The sequence below is a fragment of the Typopeltis vanoorti genome, chromosome 26, assembly GCF_054136105.1.
Source record: "Typopeltis vanoorti isolate ZY-2024b chromosome 26, IOZ_Tvanoo_1.0, whole genome shotgun sequence".
Taxonomy (NCBI): Eukaryota; Metazoa; Arthropoda; class Arachnida; order Uropygi; family Thelyphonidae; genus Typopeltis; species Typopeltis vanoorti.
The window spans coordinates 8,538,227-8,556,457 of record NC_143574.1 but is presented as its reverse complement, the minus strand read 5'-3'; the positions used below and the strand labels follow the sequence as shown (position 1 = coordinate 8,556,457).

Here is an 18,231-nt window from a genome sequence, read left to right as displayed (position 1 = left end):
AATGGAAAATCAGTGGAAAATGTGAAGACAAAGGATCCCAGTGGAGGCATGGAAAGTGCTGGGGGAAGAGGGAATTGACTTCTGTGGGACCTGTTCATAAGTTTGCCAACAGGTAAATATACCTGAGGAGTGGAGAGAAAGTACTCTTGTCCCTATCTACAAGGGTAAAGGGGATGCACAAGACTAAGAATTACAGAAGAATAAAGTTGATGTCCCACACAATGAAAATACTAGAAAGGGTTCTTGATGGAAGATTGAGGCAGGAAGTGGAGATTGCAAAGGAGCAATTTGGCTTAATGCTTGGTCGATCGATGACAGATGCTATCTTTGGGTTACAGCAGGTGATGGAAAAGTATGGGAGCTACATCTGGTGTTTATTGATCTGGAGAAAGTATATGATAGAGTGCCAAGGGAAGAAGTCTAGAGGTGTCTGAGAGAGAAGAAGGTACCAGAGAAATATGTCAGGTTGGTGCAGGAGATGTACAGAAATGTGAAGACAAGAGTTTGGACTTGCCTGGGAGAGACAGAAAGTTTTCAACTGACAGTTGGTTTGCATCAAGGGTCAGCATTAAGTTTGTTTAATATTGTGATGGAAGTCGTGACAGAGGAGGCGAGAGAAGATGCGCATTGGACAATGTTGTGTGCGGATGACATCGTGCTGTGTGCAGAATCAAGAGAAGAAATGGCAGCTAAACTGGAAAGATGAGGAAAATGCTAGAAGAGAGGTATGAGGCTGAGTAGAAGTAGGACAGAGTATATATGTGTTGCAAAGTGAATGGCAGCCAAGAGACAGATCTGGAGCTGGAAGGAAATGTCATCAGGAAGGTTAGGGACTTTAGATACTTAGGTTCGACAGTGAAAGAGGATGGAGAGGCTGAGAAGGAAGTGGAATGCAAGATACAAAGCTGGATGGAGGAAGTGGAGAGAGAGATGGCTGGAGTGCTGTGTGATAAGATGATGCCAATCAATCTGAAAGGTGAAATCTACAGGACAGTAGTGAGACCAACTATGACATATGCTATGGAAACTGTGGCTCCGAGGAAAAATTTCATCAGCAGGATGGAGGTAGTGGAGATGAGAATGCTTAGGTGGATGTGTGGTGTGACTAGAAAGGATCAAGCGAAGATGAGAATGCTTAGGTGAATGTGTGGTGTGACCAGAACGGATCATCTGAGAAATGACTATGTAAGGGGAATGGTGAAAGTTACAAACTTAGGAGTGAAGATGCAGAGACAAGGTTGAGATGGTTTTGTCATGTGATGAGGAGAGAGGACAAGTATGTGGGAAGAAAGGTCATGCAGATGGATCTGCAGGGGAGGGGGGGGAGCACGGGCAGCCAAAGAAGAGATGGAGGGAGCTGATGGAGGAGGACTTGAGGATGAAAAACTTGGATATGGTTACAGCCCAAGACAGAAGGATGTGGAGGACTCAATAAAAACTGCGACCCTATTTAAGTGTGATAAGCTGCAGAAGAAGATATTGCCCTATATAACATCCTTTTTGCACAGTAATTGTAGCACTTTAAACAGCTTTTCTCTTGGTACCTTGTTTGCTTTTTCCATATCTAGAAAACTTAAATACAGATTCTTTTTTTTATCTATGCTCATGATTTCTGAACTGTTTGTCTTAAAGTTAAAATATGATTCTGACAGCATCTATCGGGTGTTCAGGATCCAGCTTGTTCTCCAAGTTTCTCTTCCACACTGTTTCTTTAGTCCTTTCTCTATGCTTGCATAAATCTTACCTAGAACATAAGTAGGTAAATTGCTCTTAATATTGACCTTCAGTTCTCTTTTCCATTTTATATATCAGTACTCTGATATATAAAATGGTCTACAGAGCTGTAGTCATCATATGGAATTCCATTTTCTAACAAGGACTTCTGAATTATGCAGTGCAGTCACTGTAAAACTTTTATACTTTCATATTTGAACATTTCTGGTTGAATGCAATCTGCTTTGCCTGCCTTCCTACTTTTCAGATGTTTATGGTTTTTCTGCTTCAGGCAAATGCATTTCCAAAAAAATTAAGATTTCCTTTCTGTCCAAAGCCATGGTGGAACTCTTGAGTGCTGAGAACACAAAAAAATATCAAGACAAATCATGGTGAATATTTTGGTGATATCATATCTCAGCCTTTAAAGGTGCTTGGGACAAAGCATGTTATGTTAAACATTATGGTCAGAAATGGTTATGGATCAAGTTTGCTATTTCTGTTGATTATGCAATCAGTGCAAAAGTTGTATGGAATAAAATCTAGAAAATGAAGGGGTAAATGGAGAACATACCATTAACCAACCCTAGAACAAAGCATTTGCAGATACTTCAGGAGAAAGCTCATCTGCTAATCTGAGTAACAGCTTTTTATCTAATTTTTAATATTAAAAAAGCAATGATGTCAACAGTGGCTCAATTTTTCTGCAAATTGAGCTGGAGTCATACGCTCAATCATTCTTTAAGGAGGAACCGAAAAGTGATACTAGTGCATGGACCCCATGACATCTGTTATGAAATGATAAAACATTTCCCTCCATCTTCTTTGATTCTCTTCCTTTACTGTAGAATATTTCCCGTTGAAAAGTTTCTGGATTTACAGCTTAATCAATTTTTTTATGTTGCTCTCACCGACGAAAGGTTATTTCCAAATCTATAGTACATTTGGTTTGTGGGTTGGTTAAGGATATTTTTTTTATCAGTTTTATATATTTTAAAATTTATTTTTTTACATAGTCCAGGAACTCTGCTTTAGAGAAAATATGAAACTTTTTAAGCTACTTCAGGCCTCCAATAAGTGGGGCAGTGGTCACACAACAGGCAGTGAAATTCATCTCCCTTGTAAAGACGATCACAAACATCCATGCCCACAGTAGGATTTGAACCCGCAGCCTGTTGGTTGGAGATCTGGTATGCTATCCACTCAGCCAACCAGGCCAGCTGGTTTTTCAAAACTAGGAAAGATCCAACACAAGCAAACAATTGCTGACCCATATCCCTGACCATCTGTCTTTGTAAGATATTGGAGACAATTGTAAATGCTAGATTCTCTACTATTTAGAAATTAATGATCTCTCCAGCACAGTGTGTCTTTTGTAAATATTATTAATCATGGGACCATTTGGTCCAATTAAAAACATGTATAAGAGATGCATTGCAGGCCTAGTTGGTCGAGTGGTTAGTGTACTCATTCTGTCCAACAGGTTGTGGGTTCGAATCATGCTGTGGTACGGATGGATGTTTGTGATTGTCGGCCAACCACGGCCTGGTTGGCCGAGTGGTTAGCGTATCTGCTCTCCAGCCAAAAGGCTGTGGGTTCGAATCCCGCTGTGGCATGGATGTTTGTGATTGTCTGTGAAAGTGGTAGTCGGCGGTAGATGGCGTTGGTGTTAGGTGATGAAGGTTGGTGGAGTAGTGAGACGAAGAGTTGTAGGGTAGATGCCCTCCCTCGATGAGTCTTCAGACTCCCTGGAGGTGTAATGTAATAATAATAATGAATTTCATTGCCTGGTGTGAGACTGCTTCCCCACTTACTGGAGGCCTGAAGGCTTGAAGAAGTTCATGTTTGGTCTCTGGACCAGAGTTTCCAGACTATGTAAATAAAAAAAAATATACAAATTGATAAAAATAGAAAAAAAAATCTTTAGCTGACTCACAGTACAAAATATACTATAGGTTTGCAATTAAATTTTGTGGGTGGGAGAAAAAAAAACAACCTGAAACTGGGACAAAGAATGGTATGTTTCTTCAGTTTTCTTTGATATGGAAAAATTACTCCCCAGTCTTGGAGGTGTGGTCAAAAGACTTCTATAATGTAGTCTCAGGTCACATCTTCCTTTTAAGAAACTTTTTTCTCTAGTTAAGTAGTTAAATTTGAGTACAAAGCACGTTATTTTGACCATATCACCAAAAAGAGGATATTTTTTTAAGTCTGTCTCAAGCGGAACACTCTTTATCACCAAAGTAAACTCGGTCTCTGAATACCTTTGTCCCACAGTAGGCAGTGCTCCATATGTTGATGACTTCTCAATTTGCTGTCAATCTTGTGACACAAGGGTCATTTGAAAGGGTATTTCAGCAATCAGTCAATCATATCTGTTTACAGGCTCTTAGTAATGGATTTAGGTTTACAGCAGGAAAAAAAATGTATATATACGCACTTCTGAAAACATTTTCTTCTCTCAGCTGCAGAATTAAGAATGGAACAAAATTATTCTAATAGCAACAGAAGCCAAGTTCTTATGATTTGTTTTGACAGAAACCTTGTTTCTTGCACATTCATCAGTTAGTGAAAAAAGTGCAGTATAGCATTGAGCATCTTTCACATGCTACCCTCTACATGGAGTGTTCAAACAAAGCTTGATTATGGATCCAGGAATATGCATTTCTGCAAGAGGGGGGGGGAGTGAGTATATCTTGCAGTGGTTATATCCTATCTTGTCAAGATATAAAAAATGCATTTCACACATTTCCCATTCAAAGTTGTTGGCAAAGCAAATTAACCTGCTTTTGCTTTTTACTCTGCCCTAAAATAGCCTTTTTCTAAGCATTCTATGTGGACTGTTATTTTTTCCCTTAATGCCAGGAGGTTCAATACTAAACGTGTGCTGCCATTTACCGATTTGGGATACATGTGAAGAAGATTATGTAAGCTGTAGACAGAAATGTTTACAACTTGACCTGTACTAAACATGATAATATTTCTCCATGGCAAGTTTGCAATATGCCAGCTAAAAAACATGTCCACTCCTTTCTCAGTCTGTTTAATGTGCACAGAGCACTCTGATTTCTTATCTGTCTGAGACCTTTGTTGGTTGTGCTGCTGTTTTTCCTGATCACCTTGTCTCCATTCAGATTTCATTTGAATGTAGTAATTATACTGCTGAGCTGCATACCATCCAGCTTGTACTTATATTTTTTTTATTTTTATTTATTTTTTATTTTTTTATTTTGGTTTAGCCAATAAGAATACAATTTGGTCGGCTAAATCCCAAATTGCCAGCCCATCCTCGTTCGTTCAGTATCAAAGTAGATACCCAACAGGGTGCACCACGAGAAGGTGAGGATTGGACATTAGGTCAGAAGCCCTGGTCGGTTCTCCGCATTCCTTTAAAGGCTATGTGGAGGTCTCCTCTCAGTTATACAGCTTTGACCCTTAAGCACCCCTTGTACTTTTATATATATATATATATATATATATATATATATATATATATATATAAAAGAAAACTACTACCAAAAATATACAGTTATACAGACTCATTGAGTTCTTCACAGGCTATCTTCTCTCTAGGAAAATGATGCTGCAGATTTAGCTGCCACTTACATTTTCTGGAATTGTGCTGTTTGTCATTTTCATGTATAGAATCAATAGCAGTCATCCTGGCAGGAAACATTAAAAATAAATTGTATGAAATTAAGCATTGACAGTCTGGTCATCTTGCACATTCTTATCTGCTGAGGGCTGATGACCCATTTGTGTGAACAATATAGTATTCATTTTACCTTATTCCATGTTCTAGTGGAGTGCCAGACTTTACTGAAGAGAAGAATGCAGTTTTTTTACTAATGTGGCTATTCAGGAAGATCCTATCAGACTGACAGATATGAAGTTTTTAACTTTTTACAAAGAATTAATTTATACAAATGAATTTGATTATAAATGAAATTATACATAAATAGGGATTTACTAATTAAAATTTTGTTGACCTATAGAATGGCACATTATATCCTTTGCTGTCCTTACAGCAATAAACCAGAAACCAACAACTACTTTTTATTTCTACTTGTCAAGGTCCTCTGCTTCATTGCCATAATCCAGTGTGATGACGTTCACTTCTTGTGCAGTGTCACCTCCTGAAGTACAGATTCTTGTCCAGCACCACTTTCAGATCTCATCTCGCCTATATCTTTAGTGTTTCCTTGCAAAGTGTTTAGTGTATATTCAAATCTTGTAAGGCCACATTTTCTTGACTCATCATTCTCCTCAGTTTTGCATAATTTGCAGACAGTTGTATATCCCCAGTTAAACCCATCCCAATATTTTTAACATACAAGTTAACTAGTAATGGTTCCAAAACAGACTCCTGTGGCTAACACTCTTCTAATTATTTTTACAGCTTGCATGTTCTGCTGTAACAACTCCATGGCACTTACTTAAAATTTTTATTTTTTATTTTTAAGTCTGCCAGAAGTTGCATGGCAACAATTCAGTATGCATCAGAGCATTTCAGTTACTGTATGACTGTGCAACTTAAAAGGAAGGGACATTGCCTGTAGCACCCATTAGTGACTTTCCTCTTTCAGGATACTGTGCCATTAAACACAACTTGCTGCCACCTATCTGATAGCCTATCCAACTCGCTTCTGGTATATAATGTCATCCATTCCAGTTTTAATTACTGGTTTGTCATGTGGCATTCTATCAAAGCTTTTGCAGAATCTAAGTATACCACATGTATATGCATCTCCCATGTCCAATGCATTCAACCTTGCTGTAGTATGTAAGTAAATTGGTAAAACATGACCTTCTTTTAACAAACTATGCTGATCATTACAGAGAATACCGTTATCAGACTAATCGCTAGCTCTCGCCAACCAGTATTTTAGATTTGTGTTATGTTAAGATTTGTGTATCTTAACACAACTTTAGATACACAAATTAGCCTCACTGCTTTGTGACAGTTGCTGACAGTCATCTCATCTGCATTCTCTGGCCTGTAGCAACACCCTAATAAACGTTTAAAAATTTTGGCTTATCTTAATCTCGCACCGAACGGCCTCAAAATCATTATCATTACTGCTTTCTTCCACATTGAGAGAACACAACTCTTCTGAAATCATCAGTAACACCTCACCTCTTATCTTTTCTGTTTTTTTGAAAAATGCTATATCCATTACATTCTATTCCCACTAGTACGTTATCCTTGTTAACCATATCTTGCTGAGACCAATGATTTGTGGACTGAGTAACTATATCCAGGCCACAAACTCTGCACCCTTATTCCTAATACTCCTTGCATTGGTGCATAAATACAGCAGCTTTTTCCAACCCCCCCATCATTGAGATTCTTTGATTCTGTTGCTCCCAATGAGGTCATCCCTATCTTCTGTTGTCCTTTATTTCACACCATTTCTAATACATTATATTCACAGTTCCACCACAGTCTGATTTTTATTTCCCTGCCTGGCTACACTCTTCCTCTCAGCAATCTACTCAGCTTCACATTCCTGCTTTCACTCAAATGCAGTCCACTTGCAGCAAACAGCTCTCTCTCTCTCTCTCTCTCTCTCTCCTACCTTGAAATTCGTCCCATACATCAAGGATTCAAATTCAAATCCTCTCTTCCTGCACGTTCTAGCAATTATGCCATTTGTAATGATTGCTTTTCTCTTCTGCTCTCTGCTAATATACATTGGCAATACACAATTCTCCCTTTCACACTCTTACACTTGCAAATCATTTGTTCCAACACAGTTAACTCCTGCATTGCCTCTCTTCTCTTCTCCACAACCTCAATCAGTCTCATATATTCTTTTGACACCTGCTCCATTTTCACATCTTTCACCATAGTCCTCATATAGCCATACTACTTTCCACCATTTTGCTGCAATCATTCATCTTTGACTCATCCGCTGCCTGCACCTTCTTTTTTTGCACCTCCAACTACCAATCTAAATAACCTGTCTCACTGTGTGCACGTCTCAAGTCATTTCTTGACTTTACCAATACCCCCCCCCTTCTGTTTATTCTCTTCTGTTTGAAGTATTTTATTTGTGACCTCTTAAACACTGAAGAAGCTCTTTGTTTTGAACTTGTCATCAGATCATCTTTAAGAAATAATTGCAGACCAACAGGTCTGGGGAATAAGGTTATTGAACAATTCTTGGGTCAATTTTGTCTAAAAAAAATTCCAAAGCACAACTTTTGCTGCAATCCATTACGTGCACAGATCCTTGTGTCAGAATATTTTGGTATGATGAGAGTAGCTACCAACTGTTTAGCTGAATTTCTGTTAGTAAAATGTGTTGCTTCTTATCCATAAGTTCCTTGATTTTTGCAACATTTTAATCTGTTTTGCTTATTTATTTGCAAGCCCAGTGTTCAGTATTGTCTGCAGACATCACTTTTGAATTTAGAAAAACAAGTCAGTGGTTTCAGTTACTCATCATTTCTTTGACAAGTTAGTTATAAAATCTAGAGGGTTTTTGTAGCAGTTTGAAACAGAACTTTGAAGTGCATGTCTTCAAAGTCTTTTTGATTGAACAGAAATGTTGGGTACAGCACACAGTCACACTTGATAAGGTTACCTCTTAATAGCTACAATTTTGAAATAAGTCAGATGCACTAATAGAGTTTATGTAACAATCTAATTTAATAAGTATAATTATTTTATACAGTAATTCATTTTCTGTTCTGTAGTATTGTCTGTGGTGAATGAAACATTGCATATGAATTGATCTTCTCTCATTAATTTGATGTAAAGATTAATATTAAAACAACCACATTCATTACAGGATGGGTGCCATGCAAGAAGATAGTGGAAACAGTGATGTAAGTATTTTAAACTATATTGTGTCTTGCTGACAAATGCTTGTCTAGTGAAATGTTAGCTCCTGATATATCTGGAATTTTGACCAGTTCATTATTTTCTATTAATTATAAATGTTGGTATATTAACTGAATTTATCAATAATTATAGCAAAATAGTTAGCACTATTAAAATATAGAGCCAGAAGACTTCAATTTTGATAATTGAAGCTTTCTGAGTGTTTAAATATGATGAATTTAACTTTCTGAAATGGATTGTCACAGTATTGAAAGTTTTTGCTCTGGGTTTCTGCCTGCTCTGATGAGAGCCAATAAATTTAAAACAGCCAGTGAAACCTAATTTAAACACTAGTAAAAGATAAATGTATATGCTCCTGGGCAGAGATTGCATCTTTTAAGTAGTGCATACCAAGGCAATTCCTGTTCTGAAGGTTATATTCTCATAAGCTCTCTGGTAAATTTTCAAAACTTTAAGTTTCTTTTTATATTTGGCTATGAAATATGGTTGGATCCATAATTTACTGCCAACAAACAAAGGGGAGCTCAGTAGACTCATTAAACGAGTTAGTGCACTATTATATAGATTGCATGAATCCTGATTTCACTAAATTGAAAATCTTGATCATCTTCTGGAATTCACTTCAGAATTATTTGTTAGATCTGAATGTGATTAGCCATTACAATTCTGTTTTTCAAGGAAGTTCTGTTTCGTTTCATCTCTGCTTTAAGATGATGTAATGTAGTTTTCCTGTAGTCCATTCTCCTGTGCTTATTTTTGAATCAGAATTCCTTTAGTTGGAAGAATGACCTGTGTTTTTAACCTGTGAAGGGTATAAAGAACATTTTTTAGATCTCCTTTTTTTCCGGAACAGATTAGTTAGTTTAAAATGGTGGGAGTGTTTGTAGAGTTTTCCCCTCCTGCAGTTTATACATATAGTATACTCTTGTCTCAGCTGCTATTATATATCATTATAATAGAAAGTATCCTCTTTTAGGTGCATGTTTTCTGATTATGTTGAATAATCAGAACAGCTAACTCATGAGTGCAGCTCATGAGTTAGCTGTTCTCACTATATAAAAAATACTGTTAAATTTAATTTCATGGCATTGCTTGGATCTTAACTACTTTTTTTTAATTGACAGTTTTAGCATCTTAGATGTTTTGTTCATTTATTTCATGATCGTTTGTTCCTAAAATATCCAAAATAGTCTATGGCTTTTTAATAGTCAAACAACAGGTCACAAAATTCTAAGATTGTTAAGTCCAACATTGCCTATATTTATAATAACAAACAGTCATTTGATACATGAAACTGAAATAAACAGCAACATATGAGTTTTGCTGTTTATAACTGATAACTACAGAAAAAAATAGTGACAGTGACTAATTAATTTCTAAAAATATTTATATATTTAAGCATTGTTTATTGCCAAAGCTCCTAATGAAATAATGCTTTAATGATTTCTTCTGATTGCTCATTTACCTAATATCATTACTAAATAATATCCATTTTCTTTCTACATTAACTTTTTTTTAAAATTTCTCCTGATGTAATTATATAATAGAAGCTTTTTGGTTTTCCCCTATACTTGACTAATGCTTTCTCTCTCCCTCACTCTGGTCAAAATGGAATAACTGAAAGAGGTAAAAATGTATCATTCAAACAGTAGTCAAGTGAGAAATCTATTTAAAATTTGATGGGAGGGTTTTAAGGATGTTAATTTATATAGCAGACTAACATTCTCTCACATAGGTTTAGCCTTAAAGGTTTTAAATAAATGGAAATATTGTGAATACTGGAAGAGAGATTAGGATGATGTGGCAACCTTCTTTAAGAGATCTTTTAAACAAAGATGAAAGCCATAGTGAAATAAACTGGAATGAATGCATTGATGAGAGAGAGAATAAGTAAAATAAATCTGGCAGAGGTTGAAGAAGCGTCAAGGAAGATTAATGGAAAATCCCTGGGATAGATTTACCTGTTGAACTGATCAGAGCTTGTAGCAGTAGCAGTAGAGGAGTGAAATGGTCATGTGACATCTTCAGACTGATCTGGAGCAAGGAGGTGGTACCTGATGATGATTGGACCAAGAAGATTATTGTTCCAATATATAAAGGAGGCTCAAGAAAAGAATGTAGTAACTATAGAAGAATAACGCTATTGTGTTACTGTGCAAAGACTTATGAAAGGGTAATGGCAACAAGAATCATCTCTATGGGAAGTTTTCAGTATTGAGACCACATTGTAATATAAATAAAGAGTTTACTAAAAAAATAAGCAGTTAAAACTTGACAAGTCATGACTTAACTTTTTAACAGTATTAACAATGGCAAACAATTTAATCAAAAGATGTTTTATTAACTGCTTATATTTTGCTGAATTTCAAATCCGTATCATCAGAGCACAACACACTTGTGCACACGATAGTGAGTAAGTAAAACAATAAAATTGCAGTGTACAAAAGATCTCAAGTCCTATTTATGGAGTCCTCTAATGTTGGGGAGAAAAAATCATTACAGCTATGTGGGAGTTGCTCTTAGGATGACAGTCTCCCAAATTTTTGGCAAATTGATGCAACCATACTTGTTCAGTTTAGGAGAATTCTTCAACGCCATTGCTGACTCAAAAAATAATCTTTTAGATCTCTAATAACTCCTAAATAGCACATTTGTTTTCTTACATCTAATCCTGTATGAAGGAGTATCCAAAGCGTGGTCTGCCAGTCCTGACTTGCCATAGTAATAGTAGTGAACGTATTTTTTATATTCTTCCAGGCAGATATTAACTGATCTTCCTTTATAGTAGGCCAAGTCACAGGAAACTTCATACACTTCTGGGTGTGCTAAAGGGTGAAGTTTATCCTTAGGCAAGCAGATCAGTGTTGCTAGTTTTACATGCGGTTTGAAAGTGGTGCAAAGGCCATGGTTCATCAGTACTTTGGCTAACTTTTCTGATGTACCTCTGATATAGTGAATAGAGATGGTCATTTTGTGTTTCTGTGTATTAGGGGAGGGAGGAGTAATGGGGCTGTGCAGTATTTTATCTATTTTGTAGGAATTGTAGCCGTTGGATAAAAACCTATGGCTCAGATATTTGAGTTCTGTGGTCAGAGCTGTATCGTTAGAACAAATGGTTCTGGCTCTGTGTGTGAGTGTTTTTAAAATGCCATGCTGTTGGACTGGATGGTGATGTGATTGTTTATGTAGTATCTTCCTGTGTGTGTGTGTGTGTGTGTGGCTTTCTGTAAATGGAAAAAGATAGTGATCCATCTGAAAGGTGGGTGACTAATGTGTCAATTAATGGTAAACAGTTATTAGATTCAATTTCTACTGTGAAGTGGATTTTGGGGTGTTGACTATTTAGGTAGGTGACAAATGCATCCAAAGTGCATCCAACTTGTCTTCTGCATGGGGCCAAGTGGCAAACACATCATCTACATGGTGTAACCAAACTAGTGGCTTGTATGTAGCTGTGGTAAGTACTTTGTTTTCAAAGTGTTCCATGTAAAAGTTTGTTAAAGGAGGGAGGGAATCCATAGCAGTACCATTAATCTGTTTGTAGATTTTTCCTTCTCATGTAAAGTAACTTGCATACATAGTAAATTTGAATAATTCAAAAATATCAGGAGGAAATTTATACTTTATCAAATCCAGAATGTCTGTAAGTGGTACATTGGTATTCTCGTGTAGAGGCTTAAGTGCTGTGAGGACATTATGTTGGAGGTTTAATGGATTCTTTACAACACTCAAAAAGAATTAAAATGGAATTTAATACTTCCTGCATTTCGTCCTAGTCACTAGGACATCTACAGGGATTACAAAAACAATTAATGTAACATGCACACAAAAACTTACAATACTAAGCCCAACCACGTGGGTGACACTAAAGTCCTAGTGACCAGGACGAAATATAGGAAGTATTAAATTCTATTTTAATTCTTTTTGAGTCAAGGACTTTAGTGTCACCCATGGTTGGGCTTAGTATTGTAAGTTTTTGTGTGCATGTTACATTAATTGTTTTTGTAATCCCCGTAGATGTCCTAGTGACTAGGACGAAATATCGGAAGTATTAAATTCTATTTTAATTCTTTTTGAGTGTTGTAAAAAATCCATTAAACCTCCAACATAATGGTATTGGTAAATAAAGAGGCAACATCAAAACTAACCGTTATGTCTGAAGTTTTTAGGATGCAATTTTTAACTAGTGTTTTGAAATGGATTGAATTTTTTTTACAAAAATAGAGGAGTTACCAGTAAGAGGAGCAAGCAACTTGGCTAACTGTTGAGCCAGTTTATACATGGGACCACCTATGCTATCAATTAACCCCCTACATGGGGTTCAGGGGGTTATTAGGTTTGTGGAATTTTGGTAATCCATAAATACAGGGTGGTTTAACATGAATTGGTTTTATTTTTTTGATTTCTTTGGGCCAGGAAGTCACTTTTTTTTAGCAATTTTCAGACTTTTTTTCCTTGAAACATAGTGGGATCTTCATCTATAATTTGGTACGTGGAACTGTCACATAGGAGATCTTGAATTTTTTTGTTATAATCTTCTCGACCCATGATAACTGTAGCATTTCCTTTATCAGCTTTTGTAATGATAATATTTTTATTCTTATATAACTTTTTAAAGGCAATTATTTCATTACGTGGTATATTGCATTTTGGTGGTTTAGCTTTGTTTAGAATATTTGCTATATCTAAGTGCACATTATTGGCCATTGCTGGTGGGAGATCGTAAATGCCCCATTCTACCTTCATCATGATTTCTAATTTTGGAATTTGTTTAGGTATGATGGCAAAGTTATGTCCTAGACTGAGAGCATTCTTGGCTTCTTCATTGAGTATTTTTGATGATAGATTTACGACCATGCGGTCGGAACTTTGTACGTTGGCTCTGTTGTAGGAGTTCATATCTTTTTAAGTGTCTGCTTTTAACTTTTGTAAATTCTTTTTTTGCTGCAATTTTGGAGATGCAATGTAAGACGTTGATTAGTTCTTCTTGTAGAGTGGCAATAGAGCTGTTTAACTTACTAAGCTCTATGCAAGCAGTGGCGATTTGTTCTCGGAGAAGCAGTAAATTTGCCCACTATGGATTCCCCCAATCCTTAGCAAACTTTTACACGGAACACTTTGAAAACAAAGTACTTACCACAGCTACATACAAGCCACTAGTTTGGTTATGCTATGTAGATGATGTGTTTGCCATTTGACCCCATGGAGAAGACACTTTGGATGTATTTGTCACCTACCTAAATAGTTAACACCCCCAAAATCCACTTCACAGTAGAAAAAGAATCTAATAACTGTTTATCATTTCTTGACACATTAGTCACCTGCCTTTCGGATGGATCACTATCTTTTTCCATTTACAGAAAGCCAACACACATACACAGGAAGATACTACATAAACAATCACATCACCATCCAGTCCAACAGCATGGCATTTTAAAAACACTCACACACAGAACCATTTGTTCTAACGATACAGCTCTGACCACAGAACTGAAATATCTGCGCCATATGTTCTTAGCCAACGGCTGCAATTCCTACAAAATAGATAAAATACTGCACAGCCCCATTACTCCTTCCTCCTTTAATACACAGGAACACAACATGACCGTTTCTATTCCCTATGTCAGAGGTACAGCAGAAAAGATAGCCAAAGTACTGATGAAGCACGGCATTTGCACCACTTTCAAACCCCATGTAAAACTAGCAGCTCGTCTAAGGATAAACTTCTCTTTAGCACACCCAGGAGTGTATGAAGTTTCCTGTGACTTGGCCTACTATGGACAAACAGGAAGATTAGTTAACCTGGATGAACATAAAAAAATACGTTTGCTACTATTACTATGGCAAGTCAGGACTGGCTGACCACACTTTGGATACTCCTTCATACAGGATTAGATGTAAAAAACAAATGTGCTATTTAGGAGTTGTTGCAGATCTGAAAGATTATTTTTTGAGTTAGCAATGGCTTTGAAGAATTCTCCTAACTTGAACCTAATTTGCCAAAACTTTGGGAGGCTGTCATCCTAAGAGCAACTCCCACATAGCTGTAATGATTCCCCCCAACATTAGAGGGCTCCGTAAATGGGACTTTAGATCTTTTGTACACTGCAATTTTATTGTTTTACTTACTCACTGTCGCGTGTACAAGTGTGTTGTGCTCTGATGATGCGGATTTGAAATTAAGCGAAATATAAGCAATTAATCAAACATCTTTTGATTAAATTGTTTGGTGTTGTTAATACCGTTAAAAACTTACGTCATGAATAACCGTCAACACCTAAGCTTATCTGTTAAACTTGACAAGTTTTGACATTGTAAGACTTAAATCATCAGGAGTAGTGGTACTCCTGATGATTTAAGTCTACATCCAAATACGGCATACAAAACATTTCTGTATGCCGTATTTGGAAGTGTATCCCATCAGGCATTTCTGTATGCATGATGGGATTCACTTCCAACTCTGCTGTTTAGATATCCAACATGTACCACTTTTTCTATTTTCTTTGTCTACACATATTACATGTTTTTGATAACTTCACAACCGTTAAATATAATTGATAAACCAGAATACAAATGATAAACTAGTTGCTGCTATCACATTCTATTGTATCATGCATGCTATATTCTAGGTCTGTGGCAGTTAAATTTTTGATGAAAGCAGACCATACTTGATGTAAAGTATGGTCTACTTTCATCAAAAGTGATGACTAGTCCATATGCTGAGCAGAAATCCAGTAGATACTTACCGTTATAATTAACCTTGTCCTTTTCTCCAAATTTTTCCAAACCATTTCTGTATGCCTGATGGGATACACTTCCAACTCTGTTGTTTAGATCTCCAACAAGTACCACTTTTTCTATTTTCTTTGTCAGTTACCTGCTCTAGTGATTCAAAAAATTCTTCTTTAGGAGACCCTTCTGTGGCACCATAGGCACAAATAAGTTTCATTGTTCATTTCTACATTTTGAAGTTTGCCCACATAAATCCACTTGAATCTGTCTTCCTATCAAGGAGTTTATTCATTATTGCCTGAATATAACATCCCATACTTATTATTTAGTAAATCTGTTTTTTCTGTGATGCCAATCATGTGTCCATGTACTTTTCCAGTTCTTCTGCAAGCTCAATTTCCTTTTCATTAATACTCCTTATATTGATGGTTGCTATCTTTAGTTCTTCTGATGTTGGGTTTTTTCTTATTTTTTGCAGATGCTTAGGTTGAGTCTTCCAGTTGCCGATTTTTCACTGCTCACGCTGGTTCCCTAACAAAAACACCAATGGCCTTTTTTAACTGGGTGTTGGCCCAGCCAGCATGAAATCTTATGTTGGACCATCATATTATTTGTGGTTTAAGCCAACAGAAAATACAATTTAGTCCACTAAGTCCCAAATTGCCAGCCCATCCTCATTCTTTCATGATCCAGTGGATATCTACCTACTAATTTGGCATACCATGTGATAGGTGAGGATTGGACATCGGGTCGGAAGTTTCAGTTGGTTCTCCTCCCAGTTTTTTGGCTTTGAACCTTAAGTGCCTACTGGCAACAGAATAAGATATAAAATAGAGGAAGGTCTAAAAGAAGAGCAGTTTAGTTTTAGAAAAGGGCGATCAACTGTTGATTTGATTTTTGCTGTAAGAAGAATAATTGAAAAATGCTGGGAATATGGAAAAAGCTTGTCTAGCATTTCTCTATTTGGAAAAAGATTGAGTTCAACAGGAAAAAGTCTGGGAAAGTTTGAAAATGATAGACATGGAAAAAGAAAAAAAATAGTCATGGTCGAGCTGCGTAAAGACTAAATCTGGTAATTTGAAGTGGTGTGCACTTTAATAATTGACAATGACAAGGAAGTGTCTTATCTCTGTTGCTATTCATTGTGGTTATGAAGACTATCCTAGATAATGGTTAACAACCTGAAAGGAAAAGCTGCTGTATTTGCTGATGACGTGGTGATTTGTGCATGTTCAGAAGAGCTACAGAAGAAATGGACAGATGGAACAGTGTGACACAGGACTATGGATTACATATTAATAGCAAGGAAAGTGAGAGCATGGTTTAAATTGTAGAGAAAATGTAAACATTAATGGTGTTAGACTCAATAAGCAAGTTTTGAAGAGTAGTGAAAACTTCAGTTATGTGCTAATTATACTTTCTGGTAAAGGGAGTTTAGATCAGAAGGTAATGTGGAGGATTTCACAGAGCTAATACTTATGTTAGCTGAAGTTTAATAGAGAAGAGACTATGAAAAAGATGAAGAAGATTAAAGAACCTGAACTGGAACATTTTTGGTCTTCCTGACCTGATGACAGTTTGTTAGAGCAGTTGATAAAGAAAAATTGTAAAGGATTTAGGATAAAGTGAAAATAAAAACATAATTTTATATATATAAAAAGTTACAATAATTATATACTGTAGGTGATTCTCACTATAGCCAATGTCATTGTAACGTACGTACTCACTTGCTACCACAAAATCAGCTGAATTTGTGGTAGCAAGTGAGCATCAGACCGAAGTCCATAGGCATATTCAAAAGAAAATTCACTACAGCAAACTTCACCATAACAAACTGTTCCTGTGGGGTTCTTAGGAATTTGCTATAGCCAGGCTTGACTGCATAATAAATCTATTTTTATAGTTATGTGCATTGTGATTACAATAATGAAGAGACAGTTCTTGGTTTCTTGGGTTTTTTTTTCGCTCAAACAAGGAAAAAAAAAAAAGGAATGATGCATCATCATCATCAAATTCCTGCCATGTACCCTCAAGGGGTGTACAGGATATGACTGTACTACATGAAAAAATTACATCGTTACTAACTTCCTATCTACAATTTTCCTCCAAATCAGTCTGTTACTTGTCAAGACTCCAACATTATCAGATCTTATATTTCTATCGTCTAAGGCACTTTGTACCGTATCAATCCACCTATATCTTGGTCTTCCTCTGGGTCGTTTTCCTGCCAACCTGGCAGAGAACACTTGTTTTGCTAATCTTTCCTCTCCCATTCTATTTAAGTGACCATACCATCTGAGATTAGCTCTGCTAACGCATTCCTGGATGCTGACAATGTCAAGTTCTTTCCTAATATCCTCATTTTTAATATGATATTGCCATTGATGCCATCTGTTCACGCCTCTAATCTTTCTCAGGACTCTCATATCTGCGGTCTCTAGTCTTTGGTCAAGTGTTTTACTTCTGACCCAGCTCTCAGATCCATAAGTTAAAATTGTTTTGAACACAGTCTTGTATGCAGCTAATTTAGTGTTCCGACTAATTTCTTTCTTATTCCATATGAATTTATTCAATTGACTTCCCACGATACCAGCTTTGCTGATTCTGTTGTCTATTTCTATATTTAATTTACCATCTTCAGTAAAAATCGTGCCTAAGTAGCTGAAATGTTTTACTTGTTCCACAGGTTCTCCATTCACAACAAAGTTGACATTTTCAATGATACTGCCTATTTTCATTGTCTTTGTCTTTTTATTGCTGACCTTCATACCATATCTATTACAACAGCTATTCAATTTAGTCAGAGAATCTTGCAGACTTGTAGCGGATTTATTTAGAAGTGTAACATCATCTGCATAAAGCAAAGAGCTGACATTAACATCTCCAAATTTGATATCAGGTTTAATACTACTTTCCTTCATAGAGTAATGTGGGCA

At 36.4% G+C, this 18,231-nt stretch overlaps 1 protein-coding gene across 7 annotated transcripts in view; it reads left to right on the top strand.

The window, feature by feature from the left end:
* LOC150092301 (homeotic protein female sterile-like) overlaps nt 1–18,231 on the top strand; it is a 579,681-nt gene that overhangs the window by 15,152 nt on the left and 546,298 nt on the right. For 6 of the 7 annotated variants that reach the window (XM_090415148.1, XM_090415149.1, XM_090415147.1 and 3 more), the window contains exon 2: nt 8,511–8,547. In XM_090415148.1, the coding sequence (XP_090271274.1) occupies nt 8,511–8,547 (37 nt within the window). Of the gene's footprint in view, nt 1–8,510; nt 8,548–18,231 lie in introns of those variants that run through there. The other variant, XM_090415151.1, reaches the window with a different exon arrangement.